The sequence below is a fragment of the Mytilus californianus genome, unplaced genomic scaffold (assembly GCF_021869535.1).
Source record: "Mytilus californianus isolate M0D057914Y unplaced genomic scaffold, xbMytCali1.0.p SCAF_2, whole genome shotgun sequence".
Taxonomy (NCBI): domain Eukaryota; kingdom Metazoa; phylum Mollusca; class Bivalvia; order Mytilida; family Mytilidae; genus Mytilus; species Mytilus californianus.
Window position 1 is genome coordinate 123,824,848 of NW_026262668.1, and position 20,493 is coordinate 123,845,340.

Here is a 20,493-nt window from a genome sequence, read left to right on the forward strand (position 1 = left end):
ATGGTAGATCTTACTTTACTGAACATTCTATCTCTATCTATTATCTCTATCTATAATGAACTTGGCCTGGTAGTTACAGTGGAAAATATTTTGTAAAAATTTACAAAAATTTACAAAATTTATGAAAATTGTAAAAAAATTGACTTTAAAGGGTAATAACTCCTTGAAGGGTCAATTGACAATTTTGGTCATGTCGACTTATTTGTAGATCTAACTTTGCTGTACATTATTGCTGTTAACAGTTTATCTCTATCTATAATAATATTCAAGATAATAACCAAAAGCTGCAAAATTTTCTTAAAATGACCAATTCAGGGGCAGCAACCAAACAACGTGTTGCCTGATTGGTCTGAAAATTTCAGGGCAGATAGATCTTGACCTAATGAACAATTTTATCCTCATCAGATTTGCTCTAAATGCTTTGGTTTCAGAGATATGAGCCAAAAACTGCATTTTACCCTATGTACTATTTTTTAGCCATGTCGGCCATCTTGGTTCGCAGGCGGGGTCATCGGACACATTTTTTAAACTAGATACCCTAATGATGATTGTGGACAAGTTTGGTTAAATTTGTCTTAGTAGTTTCAGAGAAGATTTTTGTAAAAGATTACAAAAATTTACGAAAAATGGTTAAAAATTGACTATAAAGCGCAATAACTCCTTAAGGGGTCAACTGACCATTTTGGTCTAGTTAACTTATTTGTAGATCTTACTTTGCTGAACATTATTGCTGTTTACAGTTTATCTCTATCTATAATAATATTCAAGATAATAACCAAAAACGGCAAAATTTCCTTAAAATTACCAATTCAGGGGCAGCAACCCAACAACAGGTTGTCCGATTCATCTGAAAATTTCAGGGCAGATAGATCTTGACCTGATAAACTTTTCCCCCCCACCATGTCAGATTTGCTCTAAATGCTTTGGTTTCAGAGATATAAGCCAAAATCTACATTTTACCCCTATGTTCTATTTTTAGCCATGGTGGCCATCTTGGTTCGTTGGCCGGGTCATCGGACACATTTTTTAAACTAGATACCCCAATGATGATTGTGGCCAAGTTTGGTCAAATTTGGCCCAGTAGTTTCAGAGGAGAATATTTTTGTAAAAGTTAACGATGACGGACGACGAGGACGGATGACGAGGACGGACGCCAAGTGATGAGAAAAGCTCACTTGGCTCTTTGGGCCAGGTGAGCTAAACTAGAGGCTCTAAAGAGCCTGTGTCGCTCACCTTGGTCTATGTGCATATCAAACAAAGGACACAGATGGATTCATGACAAAATTGTGTTTCGGTGATGGTGATGTGTTTGTAGATCTTACTTTACTGAACATTCTTGCTCCTTACTATAATCTCTATCTATAATGAACTTGGCCCAGTAGTTACAGTGGAAAATATTATGTAAAAATTTACAAAAATTTACAAAATTTATGAAAATTGTAAAAAATTGACTATAAAGGGCAATAACTCCTTAAGGGGACAATTGACAATTTTGATCATGTGACTTATTTGTAGATCTTACTTTGCTGTACATTATTGCTGTTTACAGTTTATCTCTATCTATAATAATATTCAAGATAATAACCAAAAGCTGCAAAATTTTCTTAAAATTACCAATTCAGGGGCAGCAACCCAACAACGTGTTGCCTGATTGGTCTGAAAATTTCAGGGCAGATAGATCTTGACCTAATGAACAATTTTATCCCATCAGATTTGCTCTTAATGCTTTGGTTTCAGAGATATGAGCCAAAAACTGCATTTTACCCTATGTACTATTTTTTAACCATGTCGGCCATCTTGGTTCGCGGGCGGGGTCATCGGACACAATTTTTAAACTAGATACCCCAATGATGATTGTGGCCAAGTTTGGTTAAATTTGGCCAAGTAGTTTCAGAGGAGAAGATTTTTGTAAAAGATTTCAAAAATTTATGAAAAATGGTTAAAAATTGACTATAAAGGGCAATAACTCCTTAAGGGGTCAACTGACCATTTTGGTCAAGTTGACTTATTTGTAGATCTTACTTTGCTGAACATTATTGCTGTTAACAGTTTATCTCTATCTATAATAATATTCAAGATAATAACCAAAAACGGCAAAATTTCCTTAAAATTACCAATTCAGGGGCAGCAACCCAACAATGGGTTGTCGATTCATCTGAAAATTTCAGGGCAGATAGATCTTGACCTGATAAACTTTTCCCCCCCACCATGTCAGATTTGCTCTAAATGCTTTGGTTTCAGAGATATAAGCCAAAATCTACATTTTACCCCTATGTTCTATTTTTAGCCATGGTGGCCATCTTGGTTCGTTGGCCGGGTCATCGGACACATTTTTTAAACTAGATACCCCAATGATGATTGTGGCCAAGTTTGGTCAAATTTGGCCCAGTAGTTTCAGAGGAGAATATTTTTGTAAAAGTTAACGATGACGGACGACGAGGACGGATGACGAGGACGGACGCCAAGTGATGAGAAAAGCTCACTTGGCCCTTTGGGCCAGGTGAGCTAAACTAGAGGCTCTAAAGAGCCTGTGTCGCTCACCTTGGTCTATGTGCATATCAAACAAAGGACACAGATGGATTCATGACAAAATTGTGTTTCGGTGATGGTGATGTGTTTGTAGATCTTACTTTACTGAACATTCTTGCTCCTTACTATAATCTCTATCTATAATGAACTTGGCCCAGTAGTTACAGTGGAAAATATTATGTAAAAATTTACAAAAATTTACAAAATTTATGAAAATTGTAAAAAATTGACTATAAAGGGCAATAACTCCTTAAGGGGACAATTGACAATTTTGATCATGTGACTTATTTGTAGATCTTACTTTGCTGTACATTATTGCTGTTTACAGTTTATCTCTATCTATAATAATATTCAAGATAATAACCAAAAGCTGCAAAATTTTCTTAAAATTACCAATTCAGGGGCAGCAACCCAACAACGTGTTGCCTGATTGGTCTGAAAATTTCAGGGCAGATAGATCTTGACCTAATGAACAATTTTATCCCATCAGATTTGCTCTTAATGCTTTGGTTTCAGAGATATGAGCCAAAAACTGCATTTTACCCTATGTACTATTTTTTAACCATGTCGGCCATCTTGGTTCGCGGGCGGGGTCATCGGACACAATTTTTAAACTAGATACCCCAATGATGATTGTGGCCAAGTTTGGTTAAATTTGGCCAAGTAGTTTCAGAGGAGAAGATTTTTGTAAAAGATTTCAAAAATTTATGAAAAATGGTTAAAAATTGACTATAAAGGGCAATAACTCCTTAAGGGGTCAACTGACCATTTTGGTCAAGTTGACTTATTTGTAGATCTTACTTTGCTGAACATTATTGCTGTTAACAGTTTATCTCTATCTATAATAATATTCAAGATAATAACCAAAAACGGCAAAATTTCCTTAAAATTACCAATTCAGGGGCAGCAACCCAACAATGGGTTGTCGATTCATCTGAAAATTTCAGGGCAGATAGATCTTGACCTGATAAACAATTTTACCCCATGTCAGATTTGCTCTAAATGCTTTGGTTTCAGAGATATATGCCAAAATCTACATTTTACCCCTATGTTCTATTTTTAGCCATGGCGGCCATCTTGGTTGGTTGGCCGGGTCACCGGACACATTTTTTAAACTAGATACCCCAATGATGATTGTGGCCAAGTTTGGTTAAATTTGGCCAAGTAGTTTCAGAGGAGAAGATTTTTGTAAAAGTTAACGACGACGACGGACGCCAAGCGATGAGAAAAGCTCACTTGGCCCTTTGGGCCAGGTGAGCTAAAAAGTGAACAATGTCAAAATAGTGTTTAATATTAGCGGGATAATAAATCAACTAAGCATTATACAATTATGTACACCATAGCTTGATATAAGACAAGGGAGATAAATCACCTTCTTGATGTTTTTTTCCATCCAGGTATTAGATGGGTAATGTTTGAAGTTATCCAGATCAGCCTGTGTCACATTTGTCACTTTTAAGGTTCCTGCTGTGTAGTCCAACAAATTGTAGAGGTTTGTATAGGTCACTCCACCTGAAAAACAAATAAAAATTGTACAACTAAATACCAACAATCAGCTAGATATCTGAAAACAAAACAAAACTATGCAGTAAAAAAATAGTGCATTAACTTTTCTAGAAACAAGGAACATAATTGGTAAATTCCATTTAAAATATGTGAACCTGAAAAAAATACCCTCTTATTTAATCATTGTACTAAAAATAATCTCAATTTTGGAATAATTGACAAATAAAATTTCCAATAAGCAAAATTTTTATAACATTTTCAAATTCCACTGTCTGTTATTTTCAAATGTGAATCACTGAGTGAAACATAGATTCATCTGTAACTTATAAAAATATCTGCAGGCATGAAAATGATCAAGATAAATGAAAAAGGTCTAGTGTAAATTGTCCTGTCCTTGTAAGGTGGGGTATAAAAGTTATATATACCCTGCAACGTTTTAGCTACCTTTACTTTAAACATTACATGTACAGATAAGTCTAGGAAATCTATATTTATAAAAAGGGAGTCTATGACATCATACATGATGATATTGTAATTACTGGTATAAATACTTAGAACTTTATTTTATTCCTTCACAGATCCCAACAAACTCCCACCTCCTAGTGACTATATAGAATTGTAGGGTTGAAAAAAAAGAAATATGCCCCATATCCTTTGTTTTGCTAATAATTACATATTGTTGGAAAATATTCAGTTATAAGGTTAATCTTGCTTTGACTCAAAAGAAAAAAAGTTTTGAAATTCTTGCTAATCATCCTCATACAAATCAAAAATTTATCATTTAAGTTAAAACTAATATATACACCATATTTTCATTGCCTACAAAAGAAATTAAACAAAAAGAAACAGTGTTCTCACTAATGCGAGTTCATGAGTCCTGGACTCGTGAAATTCCGTCTGGACTCATCATTATCAAAACTGTTGAGTCCAAAGATGCATCAAGATTGTATAATGTTGTATCAGCTGAGCACATATATTTTTTTTCCTTGCTTTTTTTTTGTAAGGGAGACTAATATAATAAATTATATATCAATAAAATTTCATCTTCTCACTATTGGACTTGTCATAGCCAAAATTGACAAGTCCCTAGAATTGCCTTCAAAAATCCTTAGTGAGAACCCTGAAGAAATATAGAACTGACTAAACGACTAATGGTACAATTTAATATCGCATCAATAACTGTAAAGGTAACAGCAAATATTATAGATAACAGAAGCCAAGTAATGGCTGTAGTTCACACTCACTTAAAAATTATAGATAACAGAAGTAGTGGCTGTAGTTCACACTCATTTAAAGTTTATAGATAACAGAAGTAGTGGCTGTAGTTCACACTCATTTAAAGTTTATAGATAACAGAAGTAGTGGCTGTAGTTCACTCATTTAAAGTTTATAGATAACAGAAGAAATGGCTGTAGTTCACACTCATTTAAAGTTTATAGATAACAGAAGTAGTGGCTGTAGTTCACACTCATTTAAAGTTTATAGATAACAGAAGTAATGGCTGTAGTTCACACTCACTTAAAGTTTATAGATAACAGAAGCCAAGTAATGGCTGTAGTTCACACTCACTTAAAGTGTATAGATAACAGAAGCCAAGTAATGGCTGTAGTTCACAACTCACTTAAAAATTATAGATAACAGAAGTAGTGGCTGTAGTTCACACTCATTTAAAGTTTATAGATAACAGAAGTAATGGCTGTAGTTCACACTCATTTAAAGTTTATAGATAACAGAAGTAGTGGCTGTAGTTCACACTCATTTAAAGTTTATAGATAACAGAAGTAATGGCTGTAGTTCACACTCACTTAAAGTTTATAGATAACAGAAGCCAAGTAATGGCTGTTGTTCACACTCACTTCAAAGTTACATTACTACATCTCACTACAATTAAGCATGAGTGAATTTTACTGTGGACATTTTTCCTTGTCTGATAATCCTCTTCTAGAATACATTTTTTATCTGCTAAAACTGTGACCCTCCCAGATGTATACTGTAAAATGGAAACATTTTCTCAAGGGGCATATTTTCACTAATTTTGCAATTGAGATAAATTGCAAAATATTCCCTCTTGTAATGTTTATCATTAGGGAAGATCATTATCAGGTATAAGAATAAATGAGAAAAGAAAAGCTGATGAACAGGTTTGGCTTACAATATCGCCAAATTTAAACTCTGCTTCAAACTGTGAACATCCATAAGTGTATCTTATAGCTATGCCTAGCCAGTAAAACTGAATTTGACAGTGGGAACTATAATTTTGCTGTTTAAAAAATTGAATACCTGTTACATCTGTGACTCTCCCTGAAGGAACTGCTGTAAAAGCGAATCCTGGACAAATAACAGCATCTAACTTGTTATCTCGCCATTTCTTTAAAAAATCTGTTCTGTAACTCTGAAAAATATGAAATTTCAGATAAAATTAAAATAATAAAATAGTTAATACATCTCCCCACACATTAATATAATATGAAATAGCATCATACATTAAGTTGATTCTCATTGTGTACCGGTAAGCTTTTTTCATTATCTTCAAATAAAACAAGTAGATGATATATCAGCTAAGCTTATTAATCTATATTACACATGATCATCATAGCAAAATATTTGTGCAGGTGACATTTTTGTACTATGTTGTCCACTGTGAATATGCAAGAAATAGAAACTCAATTAGATAAGTGGTCATCACCATGCCAATAACATTTTTGGTTTTCAATGTCTGCTACCCTCCTTTTCCAGTGGCAGTCCTCAATATGCATACAATATTTGTCACTGGATATTAAGCAAACAACAATGAATCCATGTCTGCTGTGGGAATATAATTTTGATATAGGATAATGATATCATATTATAATGATTGTACTGACAGTGCTGGTATTAAAATTGTTTAATGTGAAGTAGATGTAGTTACTGCTATCAATAGATAAGTTGTATGAATAAATATCAAGCGTCTCCTAAATATAGCTATTTCTTTTTGTCGAGCCTGCGACTTTTGTCGCAATAGCAAGACATAGCGATCCTACATTCCGTCGGCGTGGTTAAAGTTTTTCAAATTTTAATAACTTTCTTAAACTATCCTGCATTTCAACCAAACTTGGACAGAAGTTTGTTTATGATCATAAGACAGTATCCAGAAGTAAATTTTGTAAAAAAAAAATCCTGTTTATCCGTATTTTACTCATAAATAGACTTAGTTTTTCTGCCAGTTAACATTACATTCACTCTGTGGTTAAAGTTTTTCAAATTTTAATAACTTTCTTAAACTATCCTAGATTTGTACCAAACTTTGACAGAAGCTTGTTTATAATCATAAGATAGTATCCAGAAGAAAATTTTTTTAAATAAAATCCTGTTTGTCCGTATTTTACTCATAAATGGACTTAGTTTTTCTGCCAGTTAACATTACATTCACTCTGTGGTTAAAGTTTTTCAAATTTTAATAACTTTCTTAAACTATCCTAGATTTGTACCAAACTTTGACAGAAGCTTGTTTATAATCATAAGATAGTATCCAGAAGAAAAATTTGTAAAAAAAAAATCCTGTTTATCCGTATTTTACTCATATAGGGACTTAGTTTTTCTGCCAGTTAACATAACATTCACTCTGTGGTTAAAGTTTTTCAAATTTTAATAACTTTCTTTAACTATCCTGAATTTGTACCACACTTGGACAGAAGCTTGTTTATGATCAAAAGCTAGTATCTAGAAAGAAATTTTGTAAAAATTTATTTCCAGTTTTTCCATAGATTACTTAAAAAATGGGCTTAGTTTTATTCCAGTTAACATTACGTACAGTCTGCAGTTAAAGTTTTTAAAACATTTAATAGATTCATAAACCTTCTCGGATTTTTACCAAACTTGAACAGAACTTCTTACAATCAAAAGATAGTATCTAGAGGAAAATTTTTAATAATTTTTTCCACATTTTTGTTGAGCCAACGACTAACAGCAAAAGTAGGTGAGACACTGGGTTCCGTGGAACCCTTACAAATTTTTTTATTCATCTATCTAGGGCATTATTTTGAGAAACAGTCAGTTTTGTTTTAGAGTTTTCACCCATTAGTAAAACAAATTTACATTTTTTAATTTGATCTAAAACATTTGTTTATTATATACAAATGTGGATTGAGAGATGTAAAAAAAAAAGTTATTACCGTTTAAGTTACAGTGACATAATATATAAGTATCTTTACCTCTATATTCATAGCTAAATCCCAATATTCTGTTACTGATCTAAAAAGTAAAAAGGAAATTAATATTCAGTCTTTAATGTCTTATTTAATCACTGTTTTCTGGCACCATTAATTTAATCATCTTTTTAAATATTGTGTAGCAAAACACAGAAATGGTTGAAAATCTGACATTGTATTAATTCCCCTTTAGTTATTTACAATATCTTTCCCCTAAATCCTAAGACTGATAGCACTTAAAAATATATTAGCAATTTGGGCCAGTTGAGCTTATTGTACACACAAAGGGTAATACATTTCTTTCAGACTTGAGGCAGCAAGAATTTTAAAGGACTAACAACTAAAGCTGCGTAACATCATTTGACCAGTTTGAGCAATAAATCAAAAGCTGGCGTGTTTCCTTTTATACTGTAGTTTACTTTACAGTATGGTTTTTGCTCATTGTTGAAGACTGTACAGTGACCTGTAATTGTTTACCTCCATGTCCTTTTGTCATTGGTGGATAGTTGTCTTATTGGCAACCATACATCTCCTTATTTCTATATCGTTTGCAAAAAATTGTTTCTTTAGTGCCTTAAAGTATCAAGAAGTGCTGCCCTGTCGTAAATGTTCCTTGTAACTGCTTGTTATTGCTTTTTATCCCATAACAAAGTGGTGGAAAAGATATACTGTAAATTTAGAAATTATTGCGATGTTTTTATTAATGTGAAAAATACAACAGTATCAGATTCGCAATAATAAAAACTTGTATTCATAATTTCAGATTTTCCTTTACCAAGTTTTTATACGACCGCAAAAAATTTTTGCGGTCGTATATTGGTATGACGTTGGCGTCGTCGTCGTCTTCCGGCATCGTCCGAAGACACATTGGTTTTCGCACTCTAACTTTAGTTTAAGTGAATGGATCTCTATGAAATTTTACCATAAGGTTCAATACCACAAAAGAAAGGTTGGGATTGATTTTGGGGGTTATGGTACCAACAGTTAAGGAATTAGCGGCCAAAAAGGGGCCAAAAATAAGCATTTTTGTAACTTCCAGACATAACTTGTGTGTTAGTGTATGGATCTCTCTGACATTGTACCACAAGGTTCCATATCACACAGGGAATGCTGGGATTGATTTTGGGGGTAATTGCCTCAAAATTTTAGGAATTAGGGGCCAAAAAAGGGGCAAAAACAAGCATTTTTCTAGTTTCATGACAATCACTTGTGTGTAAGAGTATGGATCTTTCTGAAATTGTACTACAAGGTTCCATATCACAAAGGGAAAGCTGGAATTGAGTTGGTGGGTAATTGCCCAAATCGTTTAGGAATAAGGGGCCAAAAAGTGGCCAAAAATAAGCATTTTTCTAGGTTCCAGACAATAACTTGTGTTCAAGTGTATGGATCTCTCTGAAATTGTACTGCAAGGTACCATACCACAAAGGAAAGGCTGGGATTGATTTTGGGGGTAATTGCTTCAAAATTTTAGGAATTAGGGGCCAAAAAAGGGGCAAAAAACAAGCATTTTTCTAGTTTCCAGACAATAACTTGTGTTCAAGTGTATAGATTTCTCTGAAATTGTACTGCAGGTACCATACCACAAAAGGAAGGCTGGAATTGAGTTTGGGGGTGATGAATCATAAGGGGGTTCAAAAAATTGGGGGGGGGATTTTTTTTTCTTTAAAATTTTCACTTTTTAAATTGGTTATTTCTGATTTATATATAAAAGCAAATAATAATGATATGGTTTGAATAAGTAAATTAAAAAAAAATAAGTTCTTAGACCACATTCATTCTGTGTCAGAAACCTGTTCTGTGTCAAATATTTAATCACAATCCAAATTCAGTGCTGTATCAAGCTTGAATGTTGTGTCCATACTTGCCCAAACTGTTCAGGGTTCGACCTCTGCGGTCGTATTTAGCTGCGCCCAGCAGAGCATTTTATTGCAATTGCATTAATTAGATCTCACAATTTTACTAGTTATTAGTGATTTGCAATAATAAATGCAAGCACTAATTTCTGAATTTACACTAGTAATGTCATCATCCATAAGTTCACCTGTCAATAACACTCTTTCCTTCTATTAACACTATTGTAAAATCTCTTAACACAATTTTCAAATACAACCAGGACTCCTCTTTATATATAAATGAAGAACTATACAAAGAACTTACTCTACACCACATCCACTCTGTATCAATAGATAAGTAAACTGGTCCTGAAAAAAATGAGGAAAATCAAAGCAATGTGTATGATTTGTCAACATCAAAATGTCATCTGTCACAAAATCTATAAAAGAACAGAGTTCCGATGTCCCCTGCATTGCACATATTTTATCTATCCAAGGTACAAGGGCAATAACTAAAAAAAAAAACTCTTTTTTTGTTCTTTAAAACAATTTAGAGAAATAAAGGCTTCAGAGCAAATGCAATGTGATTTCCATTATAATTAATACTTCCAAGAGGCATAACTTGTTACAAATATTTGATCAGCACTTATTTTCGAAAGTGTCAAAGACATTGCTGATATAAACCTATGATATAAGTTTCATAAAATTCTGGCAAGAATTGTACACTTGAGAGCGCTAACAATGCAATTTTCCATATAATCAATATTTCCACGTGTTTTTGAACAAACAATCGGCATTCCCATGAGAACCAACTGTGCCCCTCTTCTTGCCGACTTGTTCCTTTATTCATATGAGGCTGACTTCATACAGGAACTTCTATCAAGAAAGAAAAGAAGTTAGCAGTATCCTTTAACTTTATGTTCCGCTATATAGATGATGTTCTTTCACTAAATAATTCAAAATTTGGTGACTATGTTGAACGCATCTATCCCATCTAACTTGAGATAAAGGATACAACAGATACAGTTAAGTCTGCCTCATATCTTGACTTACATCTAGAAATTGACAATGAGGGTCGGTTGAAAACAAAACTTTACCAAAAAGAGATGGTTTCAGCTTCCCGATTGTGAACTTTCCATTTCTATGTAGCAACATTCCAGCAGCGCCTGCATACAGAGCATATATCTCCCAGTTGATACGATATTCCAGGGCTTATATTCCCTATCATGATTTCCTTGATAGAGGGTTGCTGCTCACAAAGAAGCTATTAAACCAGGAGTTCCAAGTGGTGAAGTTGAAATCATCCCTTCGTAAATATTACGGACGCCATCACAAGTTGGTTGACCGTTATGGAATATCCGTTTTACAGATGATAGTGGATATGTTCCAAATGTGGTTACTACAATCCTGTCCCCTTTTCCCTGAATGTGACCTACCGAATTAGACTTACCAGTATTACCGGGTTTGTACTAACATGAGCAACAGGACGGGTGCCACATGTGGAGCAGGATCTGCTTACCCTTTCGGAGCACCTAAGATGACCCAGAGTTTTTGGTGGGGTTCGTGTTGCCCAGTCTTTAGTTTTCTATGTTGTGTTTTGTGTACTATTGTTTGTCTGTTTGTCTTTTTCTTTTTTAGCCTTGGCATAGTCAGTTTATTTTCGACTTTTGAGTTTGAATGTCCCTTTGGTATCTTTTGCCTCTCTTTTCCAAGGGGCATAACTCTTTTAAAAATAATTGATCTGCACTGATTTTTGAACTAGTCAAAGACAATGCTGATATTAATCTATGATATAGTTTTCCTAAAATTATGGCAAGAATTGTACACATGAGAGTGCTAACAATGCAATTTTCCATATAATCAATATTTCAAAGGGGCATAACTCTTAAAATTATTGATCGGCACTGATTTTTGAACTCGTCAAAAGCATTTCTGATAAAAACCTATGATATAAGTTTCATAAAATTCTGGCAAGAATTGTACACATGAGAGCGCTAACGATGCAATTTTCCATATAATTAATGTTTCCAAGGGGCATAACTCTTTTAAAAATAATTGATCGTCACAAATTTTGGAACTCATCCAAGACATTGCTGATATAAACCTATGATATGTTTCTTAAAATCTGGCAAGAACTGTATACGTGAGAGCGCTAACAAGGCTGGACGGACAAATGCCTGCCCGGTATTTCTATGTCCACAGCAATGCGTTGTGTGGGGGACAAAAATATCAGTTATGAGGTAATAACAATACATAAAATAATACAATTATTATACTATAGACATGTATTACTTTGTCAAAACTACTGATTTTTTAAATCAATGAATAACTTGAACAAAACTAGAGGCTCCCAAGAGCCTGTGTCACTCACCTGATTCTACTTTGGTTTTGGAAACCATGTAAAAATGTATTAAAATCAAAGTAACAACATTTGGTCAGCACCTCAAAAGAAACATTCATACCATGTTTGGTTTCAATCCATTAAGCGGTTTTCTAGAAGAAGACTTTTGTATGTATTTCACATAGGGTCTTTTGTTAAACTAAGTTCCCCGCTGGCAGCCATTTTGGATGATTGATTGGCTACAAAGTAACAACACTTTGACAGCACCTCTTTAGGAACATTCATGCCATGTTTGGTTTCATTCCATTTAGTGGTTCTCTAAAAGAAAACATTTGTATGTATTTCAAATAGGTCTTATGTTAAACTAAGTCCCCACTGGTGGCCATCTTGGATGATAGATCGCCTACAAAGTTACAACACTTGGTCAGCACCTCATAAGGAACATTCATGCCATGTTTTATTTCATTCCATTTTGTGGTTCTCTAAAAGAAGACATTTGTATGTATTTCCCATAGGGTCCTATGTTAAACTAAGTCCCTCTCTGGCGGACATCTTGGATAATGGATCGACTTCAAAGTAACAACACTTGGTAAGCACCTCATAAGGAACATTCATGCTATGTTTGCTTTCATTCCATTCAGTGGTTCTCTAGAAGAAGTTCAAAATGTAAAAAGATAACGACGACGGACGCCAAGTGATGAGAAAAGCTCACTTGGCCCTTTGAGCCAGGTGAGCTAAAAAAGACATTTCCAAACAAAAATGTACCAAACATGCAAAATGTTTTTTAACACAGTTTTACCTTTGTTTGTTTGTTTGTTTGTTTTTTTAACGATAACAAATATTTGTATTCAAGCATTTCATGATATATAAATACCTAAGTAGCCCAGGTCGCATACTTAGGGACCCCTGTATTTTAAACAGCCTCACTTGACCAGGGAAAAATCAAATGAGTTTAAACTCCCATAGTTTCACATACATATATCTAAATAACCAGTACAATTGTTTTTACCTGAGTAGCATCATTGTAATATATAATCATTATCGTCTATCCGGTTCACTGAATCACCATGTGTTGTTTTAACATTGAAAACTATATATGTGATCGATAAAAATAAGAGTTATAACCTGAATTGGAAATTATTGATGTGATACTACTTTAGTACTTACCACATGTGCTTTATCCTTTTATAATCCATACATGGGTATATTACAGTTTAATATCTATATTTATTTTTTTTACCTTTGTTATTATTTTGGCAACATAACTAAACAATTTCCTAAACCAATGTGGCAGCCCAAATGCAAATCTAATCCTACGTAATGAAGGATCAACAATGTCTTTTTCTCTGAAATATAATGAAGTTAAAGATGACAAACAAATTTTCTATGGAAAAGTAACATATAATTATGATTGAACTTTCAATAAAACCAACTCTGCAAAATCATATCAGTAAAAATAAAAACCTTATCAAAAACTAAACTTAAAATGAAAATTAGGGGCTTTAGTAGCCTGTTTGATTCATCTGGTATCTATAATTAAAATGTTCTTGTTCATGTAAAAAACTTAAGAGCATGTTGCTTTTGGCAGCTGAAAATGACTTAAGTATGCCTCCATTGGAATTTCATTAAACATTTTTGAACATTGGTATGTAATCAGAAACATATTGTTATAAAGAGGTTGCATCCCAGCAAATAATTCAATTTGTTGACTTAATGAAATCTTATAAATTATATTATTAAATGATCATATCAAATAATCCCTATATTATAATATGGATAAACAGCATGTGCAATATATATGCCCTGTTGATATTCATCATGTGTTAAATACCTGTCTTTGTAATCATACATAACCTTTAATCTATACCAGACCCAATACAGCTTACCTTTAATCTATACCAGGGCCAATACAGCTAACCTTTAGTATATACCAGGGCCAATACAGCTAACCTTTAATATATACCAGGGCCAATACAGCTAACCTTTAATCTATACCAGGGCCAATACAGCTAACCTTTAATCTATACCAGGGCCAATACAGCTAACCTTTAGTATATACCAGGGCCAATACAGCTAACCAGTAATCTATACCAGGGCCAATACAGCTTACCTTTAATCTGTACCAGGGCCAATACAGCTAACCTTTAGTATATACCAGGGCCAATACAGCTAACCTTTAATATATACCAGGGCCAATACAGCTAACCTTTAATCTATACCAGGGCCAATACAGCTAACTTTTAATCTATAACAGGGCTAATACAGCTAACCTTTAATCTATACCAGGGCCAATACAGCTAACCTTTAATATATACCAGGGCCAATACAGCTTACCTTTAATATATACCAGGGCCAATACAGCTAACCTTTAATCTATAACAGGGCCAATACAGCTTACCTTTAATATATACCAGGGCCAATACAGCTAACCTTTAATCTATAACAGGGCCAATACAGCTAACCTTTAATCTATACCAGGGCCAATACAGCTAACCTTTAATCTATACCAGTGCCAATACAGCTTACCTTTAATCTATTCTAGGGCCAATACAGCTAACCTTTAATCTATACCAGGGCCAATACAGCTAACCTTTAATCTTTACCAGGGCAAATACAGGTAACCTTTAATCTATAACAGGGCCAATACAGCTAACCTTTAATATATACCAGGACCAATACAGCTAACCTTTCAAATATACCAGGGCCAATACAGCTAACCTCAATCTATACTAGGGCCAATACAGCTAACCTTTAATATATACCAGGGCCAATACAGCTAACCTTTAATATATACCAGGACCAATACAGCTAACCTTTAATATATACCAGGGCCAATACAGCTAAACTCAATCTATACTAGGGCCAATACAGCTAACCTTTAATATATACCAGGACCAATACAGCTTACCTTTAATATATACCAGGGCCAATACAGCTAACCTTTAATCTATACCAGGGCCAATACAGCTAACCTTTAATCTATACCAGGGCCAATACAGCTAACCTTTAATCTATACCAGTGCCAATACAGCTTACCTTTAATCTATAACAGCTAACCTTTAATCTATACCAGGGCCAATACAGCTAACATTTAATCTATAACAGGGCCAATACAGCTAACCTTTAATCTATACCAGGGCCAATACAGCTTACCTTTAATCTATAACAGGGCCAATACAGCTAACCTTTAATATATACCAGGGCCAATACAGCTAACCTTTAATCTATACCAGAGCCAATACAGCTAACCTTTAATATATACCAGGGCCAATACAGCTAACCTTTAATATATACCAGGGCCAATACAGCTAACCTTTAATCTATACCAGGGCCAATACAGCTAACCTTTAATCTATACTAGGGCCAATACAGCTTACCTTTAATCTATACCAGGGCCAATACAGCTAACCTTTAATCTATACCAGGGTCAATACAGCCAGTTAATAACAATATGATATTGCATGATTAGCTTAGATATTTCATTCCAGTATATATATATATATAAATATTGTACTGGAATGAAATATTCCAGCTAATCATGCAATATGATTTGTTACTGTGACATGGGATATAAACCGATTTCCCTTGTAAAAAAAAACAAAAATCAGATTGGTAATTAATGTTAAAATCAGGACACTACAGTTTAATATACTTGTTATTTGGGATGCACAGGGGATACCACTATTAACATATTATATCATAGTTATTCATTCTTATATTATATAAAGATTTGCAGCACTATATTTTGCAATTGGTGCCACTTTCATTACAGCAGAGTATTCTCTGTTTCTGAAACATTCCATGCATGTGAGAAAAAATTTTGCAATTTAAAATGGAAACAATACCTTGGTGATTAGAATTTAATGAAACTAAAATTTTGTAAAAACCTTAAATATACTTACAACACATTTACATAACTTTTTCCACCGTCTGCAAATACAGATTTCAGAAAAAGTGCTACCATTCTGTGAACATCAACAGGTTTAAAAGGGACTAACTGTAACAATATGAGAAAGTTATGATCATGTAATGAAGAACTTACTACATGTACTAGAACTGACCATTGAGGGGATTTATGTCTCTACCATCAGCTTTAGTTAACCAAAAAATTGACTCTGCTATGACTGTAAAAATATTTCTGGTTGTTACATTTGTTAAGGTCAATACACACACTTGGATTTAAGAAACCCCAAAAGAAGGAGGAAGGATTGAGTACTGAAACAATTAGAAAACCAGACCATTTGTTACTATGCATAAGTTAGGAACCTAATCATTGGTCTATATTGCTTAAATTATTTTATTTATTTCATTTAGAAATTTGTTTTGATTGCAGATCTTTCAGTTTACCGTAATTCATCTTTCCTAAACACAGGCCAATTTACAGCTTGATAATATATGATGAAAACTAATCTAGTAATGAAGAGATTTAATTATCTTCTAGTTTTAGATGGTTCTTGAGTCTCTGTCTCATTATTATATTCACTATCTCATTTTATTTATAGAATAAAGATATGACCTAGCCACAATTTTGATATACGTATTGGCTGTTAACTTGAAGTTCAACATATGATTTTTATTGAATTTAATTATTGACACGCCTTAGGGCCATGGACAACAAGTGTGTGACTTGTGACTTTGATAAATAAAAGGAAGTGCATACAAGATATAACTTTGATCAAAAACTGTTACTGAAGGGCATGTCATGACCTTGTTCTCCTTGCTGTGTATCCTCCTAATCAAAAAGAAGGAATACAGTGTATCAATTCATGACATTGTTAAATCTCTACACACACTTACCAGAACTAAAAGCAAAACAACAGTGCTTTTATTGCTGTTCCTTCATCTCAAAGTCAAAAACTTTATTCCTATTCCAAAGATTGAATAAATATTCAAGCATAAAAAATATTAAGCAGCATATAGACTACCCTGTGTTTGATAGTCAAACTAAAATTATGTAAAAGACTCAATAGACATTAAGCAAACAATAATCAATCATATTGAATCTTTTACGAGAAAATAACATATATTCACTACTTTTCAATACTATAAAAACAATGCCATCTCATATGAGTACCTGATATGACACTAAAACAAGATCACTTACTGTATGACCTTGGGATTCTAAAATAGCCTTGACCTCTAACACCGCCCTCTGACATGCAGGAACAGCTTTCAAGTTACCATCATCTATGTAGAAACCTATTGTCAGCTTATGTTTCCCTGTAAATATCTACAATAGTAATAAATATGCTTACTGACAGAAAACGTACAATGTTATATCTAAATATCAAAATATCTACCCTGGAATCATGAAATTTACTAAGATTTTTTTTTTTCAATAACATCCAAACTTCTTATAAATTTTATGTCCCCAAAACAGAGGTAGGTATTATAAAACTTCATTCTGAACAGCATTATTGTACTGAAAGGACACTTTATCACATAACAAAATAGACATTTAAGGAAATGAGTCAATATTACCTCCTCTCTGAAAGGTATAGGTGGCACTGCTGGATCTAAAGTAAACATCTCAGGTACCAGTAAACATCTCATACAGTTAACCAGACCATCTACCTCAGCTGCCATTGGCCCTGTCTGGGCCTGTACTAAAATAATACACAAAATTCATTTATAATCAGTTCAAAGGTTAAACAAAGAAATATATAATTGTAGTGGATAATAAGGTGCTAAAATTTTAAAGCAGATAGTTAAGTGATATTTCAATAATTGATCAACCAAGAGCTGGAACCAGAAAGTTAAATACATATAGTAAATCAAATGCCAAAAACTTATACATTTTAAATGTCTCCACTGCAATAATAAAATCCAAATAAAATCTAGAAATTTCAAATAAAAATTATGAAAAAATACTGCAGAGAAAAAGTAAATATAATTGTTTTTTAAAAAAACAATACTTTTTTTGGTAATATTATAAAAAAAGTTATCTGAAAATTTGTTTACATTTTCATATCTCCATTTATTTAAATTTTTTTTTATAAAAAACTGTCATAATTATGTGAAAATTCATGGTCAACCTGCTTTTCAATATTGAATCATACTGTCAGATATATGAAACACTTTGAAATTCACATCTGATTGAATACAACGACGACATAATCTCTGGCATATACATATCCTACCCTTTTTCCAAGCAAAAAACGTCTAAATTATAAAATTAATGAATTTCTTGATATTGTTAGATGTATTTAATGTCTAAACTCTTTGTTTTTCTTACCTAAAGTTTCTCCTTTGTTAAACTTATTTTGGCCTCTGCGACTGCAAAGGAAGTAAAATTATTGGTGAAGCGACATCTTATATATACCTTAATTATAAGTCAGTCGTGGATATGCACATTGTCTTCTTACAACACAGAAACTTATCCTTTATCAAATCTTAATTATAATATACAATGAAATCAAATCATAAAATGAGTAAAAAACACAATAATTTACAAACAAGCTTTCAGTCAGGAGCCTGTAAATCAGAGGTTGTCGTTAGTTCATGTCTGTCATATTTGTTTTTCGTAAATTGTTTTGTTATAAATTAGGCCGTTACGTTTTCTCAATTGGATTGTTTCATATTATTCATGTTGGGGACCCTATTGTAGCCGACTATAAGATATGGGTTTTTCTCATTGATGAAGGCTGTATGGTTGCCTATAATAGCATACATCCACTTCGTTTGAACTTTGCTGGATAGTTGTCTCATTGGCAATCACACCACATCTCCTTATTTTTAAATTTGGATATTTCCACATGTATCTATTTTTTTTAAGAGAATAAGTATAAGAAAATTCAAGCATGAATCTTTACATCCATTAAGAAAAATGCATTTTGAAAGCCCAATAAATGAAATCTGTTGATTGCTTTGTGTTTTATTTTAAATCACCATCACCTCACAAATTGTAAGGGACCAGTTAAACCTGAATTTAAAGGTCACCCTCAGGACCAGAGTAAGATGACCTTACAAGAGAGGTGACCAATGAATTGATATTCAAAATACATAAGTATACTACTACATCGGGACAGGGTAACCTGGCAGACAGGTTTTTGCTAAATAGAGGTGACTTTATAGCAGGTTTGACTGTACTTTATGCAGAGTATTAACCTTAGTCTACCACCAGATGGTTTGAGTGAGCAACATCCTGCCATATGTGCTGGGATCCTCAGACTGCCACCAATATCTCCTCCCATTCCTAGAATAGAACCCCCTCCACCAATCAGAGCAGCCTCACCACCTGATGATCCCCCTGGGATCCGAGTGGGGTCGTATGGGTTTCCTGTTGTGCCATATAGTGAATTAGAACATTCAAATGTCATTAAAGTTTGTGGAACGTTGGTCCTGACAAATGGAATTGCCCCTTGCTTCTTTAAAACCTATTTAAACATTACAAGGTCATATCTTAAATGTAATAAAATCAAATCATATGTTTATATAAGGACTTACTAAAAAATAAGGTAATGTGAAAGTATTGCTGAGCTTATTATGTAAGAAATAATATTCTGGTATTTCTATGACCAATCAACATGGTATATCTAGTATATGTCCCAACTTATGAAAAAAAAATATTGAACAACTTTTTGGACTTTCACATCAGTCTACAGGCTTCAGCAACAAAATACTTTACTGAGAATTTTTCAAAAGAGAATCGTTTTTTTCCAATACTTACTGTATTAAGCTGATTTCAAATGAAGGTTGAGAACAGAGTGATATGTGGCACCTACTTCACAGTCAAATAAAAACACCAGCTATATAAACCTTCATTTTGTGCATGAATTAAAGAGATTGGACTCAAATACTGCATTCACTTATTCTGAATTAGCTTGATTGTCTTTTGTTTTTTTTTGTATTGTTTGATTGAAGTTTCATTGATGTACACCTCACATTTCCATTTATCAATATAAATCAGAACAAGAGTGCACACGCTGAAATGTCTCGCCTTCTTTACTAATCATTGATATTATGTTGATAGTCCTAAATATAAAGCTTAATTACAACTGTCACATAAACTTAACATTAACCAAGAAAACTAAACATTGACAAATGAACCATGAAAATGAGGTCAAGGTCAGATGAACCATGCCAGGCAGACATGAAC

At 33.4% G+C, this 20,493-nt stretch overlaps 1 protein-coding gene across 2 annotated transcripts in view; it reads right to left on the reverse strand.

Moving 5' to 3' along the window:
• Window positions 1-20,493, reverse strand: part of LOC127730887 (vitamin D3 hydroxylase-associated protein-like) — a 36,040-nt gene that overhangs the window by 4,436 nt on the left and 11,111 nt on the right. For both annotated transcript variants that reach the window (XM_052239491.1, XM_052239490.1), the window contains exons 6-15: window positions 19,503-19,771; window positions 18,631-18,671; window positions 17,877-18,001; window positions 17,500-17,625; window positions 16,298-16,392; window positions 13,636-13,741; window positions 10,380-10,423; window positions 8,226-8,265; window positions 6,316-6,427; window positions 3,902-4,041 (exon numbers count right to left, since the gene is read on the reverse strand). In XM_052239491.1, coding sequence (XP_052095451.1) covers window positions 3,902-4,041; window positions 6,316-6,427; window positions 8,226-8,265; window positions 10,380-10,423; window positions 13,636-13,741; window positions 16,298-16,392; window positions 17,500-17,625; window positions 17,877-18,001; window positions 18,631-18,671; window positions 19,503-19,771 — 1,098 coding nt within the window. The remainder of the gene's footprint in view (window positions 1-3,901; window positions 4,042-6,315; window positions 6,428-8,225; window positions 8,266-10,379; window positions 10,424-13,635; window positions 13,742-16,297; window positions 16,393-17,499; window positions 17,626-17,876; window positions 18,002-18,630; window positions 18,672-19,502; window positions 19,772-20,493) is intronic.